Source organism: Fukomys damarensis, unplaced genomic scaffold, assembly GCF_012274545.1.
Source record: "Fukomys damarensis isolate Sample0158 unplaced genomic scaffold, DMR_v1.0_HiC HiC_scaffold_24, whole genome shotgun sequence".
Classification (NCBI taxonomy): domain Eukaryota; kingdom Metazoa; phylum Chordata; class Mammalia; order Rodentia; family Bathyergidae; genus Fukomys; species Fukomys damarensis.
This window is the reverse complement of record NW_022900936.1, coordinates 7,175,248-7,178,327: the sequence shown is the minus strand read 5'-3', so window position 1 is coordinate 7,178,327 and position 3,080 is coordinate 7,175,248. Positions and strand designations below refer to the sequence as shown.

At 49.0% G+C, this 3,080-nt stretch overlaps 1 protein-coding gene across 2 annotated transcripts in view; it reads left to right on the top strand.

Moving 5' to 3' along the window:
* Positions 1 to 3,080, top strand: part of Chaf1b (chromatin assembly factor 1 subunit B) — a 21,334-nt gene that overhangs the window by 10,784 nt on the left and 7,470 nt on the right. For both annotated transcript variants that reach the window (XM_010636578.3, XM_010636577.3), the window contains 3 exons: positions 1,090 to 1,183; positions 2,695 to 2,764; positions 2,855 to 2,946. In XM_010636578.3, coding sequence (XP_010634880.1) covers positions 1,090 to 1,183; positions 2,695 to 2,764; positions 2,855 to 2,946 — 256 coding nt within the window. The remainder of the gene's footprint in view (positions 1 to 1,089; positions 1,184 to 2,694; positions 2,765 to 2,854; positions 2,947 to 3,080) is intronic.

Below are 3,080 nucleotides of genomic sequence, written 5' to 3'. Positions count from 1 at the left end.
AAGTCTGTCCTTGTATCTTGCTTGTGGGGTTTCTCATTTTAATTTTTGTTGTCGGACTGTCCTTGGTTTAATCTCTGGATTATCACCCAAATCTTCCTGATATAGTTGCACCCTAGCTTCTGTGTCACTAACGACCCATAGACAATCTCATCTTCATAACATCAGAGAAAACAGCTCATCAAATCAACCGCAATGCTTTATCCCAACTGATACAATCAGCAAAACATTAAGATCAAGCACAACTTGGACACTGACCGCCTGTGGTAGTCACTAGTCTATCACCCTTAAATCATTTGAATTAAATTGAAATCAAGAAGCAGTCCAGAACATGTCTGCAGTGAACAGAATTTCAATATACAGTATTTACCATTTAATGGCTCAGACAGAGTGAGGATGCAAGACCCTTGATCTCAGTTAGGTGATGGCTGAATCCCCTGACGCTGACTGACCTCAGGCTGCAAGGCCCAGATTGAGTTCCCCATCCTTCTGAATGGTTGAACTCCACAACGTTCTTTTACAGGTTTCCCACGCCCTTTCTTTAAAGATGTTCAAAATTGGGAACTCAGAAAAATACCCTTGATGACCACCTCTGCCTCTGCAGAGTGGGTCCAAAGACTGGCACAGTCAGGAGGTCTGAGAGTGCGGCGGGGGGGCATATGGGGGCGCGCTACCTTCCCGGCGCTTGAGCGATGGTGACTGGGTCGGGAGCAGGCATGGCTCTCTTTCCCCCGGTGGATCCGGGCCCAGGCTACCTTCCCAGCACTTGAGTGATGGCGGCTGGGTCGGGAGCAGGCGTGGCTCTCCTTCCCAGGGTGGATCGGGGCCCAGGCTACCTCCCTGCGCTTCTTACAGTTTTTAATAATATACAACCACCCAGACACAACACAGACACACGGACCCACACACAGACCGACACACAGCTCTGCTTGACAAATGGGTGCTTGGCCCTCATGAGTGGTTGCTCTTATGGTCTTAGATCATTGTTTGATTTTTAATGTTTCAGTTTCATGTATTATGTCATTAACAACCAGTAAGGCTTCACTGTGGGCATAAAGATCTAGAATGATGTTTCATCTCTGTGTGCCCCAGGCTAGAAGCTACCGGATGTTTCATGATGACAGCATGAAGTCCTTCTTCCGCAGACTCAGTTTCACCCCCGATGGGTCTCTGCTCCTCACCCCAGGTGCGTGTTGGCGGCACTTGCTTTAGCGTGCAAAGCGGAGTGGGGTGCCAGGCTCCCGGGCAGTGGTGTGGCCTTTAGGTCTGCACATTGCAGCCTCCCAAGAGCTTAGAAAAGGTGCTGATGCCTGTGTCCCCTCCCCAGAGACGGTGGCTTCGCAGGCCTGGGGAGGATGGCCCAGCTTTTGGAGATTTAAAAAGATTTCCAAGTGATTCTGACATTCAGTCGTTTGGGACTTGCAAGACTAGATAGAGTGTTGGGCAGTTATCGCTTAAGAAACATTTCACTGTAAGAAAATTTACTACTTAAACCTTTTCATGAGCAACTTTGCAGCAGATACTCATGTGGAAGTCAAAGCTCTAAAGCCAAAGACAAAGCATATCTTTCTGAAGCAGCCTATGACATGACAGCAGGGTCAGACAGGATGAGCGTGGCTGGGCTTCCTTGGGCGCAGGAGTGGGCAGAACCAGCAAGGCCTTTGTAGCCTCCAGCAAGGAGTGCAGATAGCATCACAGCCAGTGTCTGGTGACCCCATGGCTCCAGACCGTCCTGTGTGGGATGACGGGAGGACCCAGGTCAAGTCTGCCATGAAGAACCAGCTGGGCTGGAGGACAAGAGCCATGCATACGTGTGTGAGAGGGTCTAAAGAGCATCAGGACTTGGGCTGCCACCTTGGCGGGGAAGCTCTCAGAACCAGGAAGAAGTGAAGTAGTTGCTAGTTATTTATTAAAAGAGCATTTACTAGAGTTATTTATTAAAATATTTTTATCAAAAGTTATTTACTAAACCTAGGGATGGGCATGGTGACACCCAGCTGTAATCCCAGATCTCTGGAAGCTGAAGCAGGAGGATTGTCTTGAGTTCGAGGCCAGCCTGAACCATATAGTGAAGTCCTATATAAAAAAAAGCGATAGTAAAAAGCTTTTGTTCCTGTCTCCTGTCCTCTCCAGCAGATACAGAATAATTACATGTGAAATTACATGTGTACACATGTGTCAGGAAATAGGAACATGGAACAGGAAGCATTTCCAGGAGAACTTTGTGACAACCTCGTGGATCTGGCTCCAGCTCCAGCTGGGGACTGAGGAGGCTCTGTCACGTGAGCTGTTCTCAGACACAAGCAGGAGGCCAGGGCTGGGTCTGACAGACTGGAAACATCCAGGCTCACTCTGGGTGACAAGCAAGGTCGGGGCCTGGCTAGCGGGTGGAGTCGTGAACTCCTTCCAGAGGGTTTGCCTGGATTCTCTGATGAGAGGCTTGATAGAGGGGCTCCACTTCCTGTTCTTCCTGCCTTGGTTCCGGGGTCTGTGAGCCCCCAGGTGGAGATTCCCGGGAGTAGAACTCCAGTGTGGAGTCCAGACAATACTTGGATTTGTCTCCAGTCATAAAAACACTGTCCCAAGATAGCGCTTTAGGGAAAAGACATGTCTCTAACCAGACCAGAAGGCTCTGGAGCTTTCTGGGGGGACAGTGAGTTCTAACAGACTCTTTCCTTTCCCTCTTCTGCTGCCCAGCCGGATGTGTCGAGTCTGGGGAAAATGTCACCAACACTACCTACGTTTTCTCTAGGAAAAACCTTAAAAGGTAAGCAGGAGAGTAAAGGGAAAACTCGCCCTTTCCTTTGGCTTCTGCTGAGTGGCTGTGCCTATTTCTAAACTTCACTTACTTTCCCAGGCCAGTGGCCCATCTTCCGTGTCCCGGGAAGGCAACCCTCGCGGTTCGCTGCTGTCCAGTCTACTTTGAGTTGAGGCCAGTGGTGGAATCAGGTACCGGGACCCTTGGAGGGCATGCATGTTCCTCTAAGTCTTTGCACTGTGTCTCCTGGGAAGCATGAGAGTGTAGGTTTGGTTTAGCTTAGTTATCTTTTCTTTTTATAGAAGACTTTTTTTTTTTTTTTTTT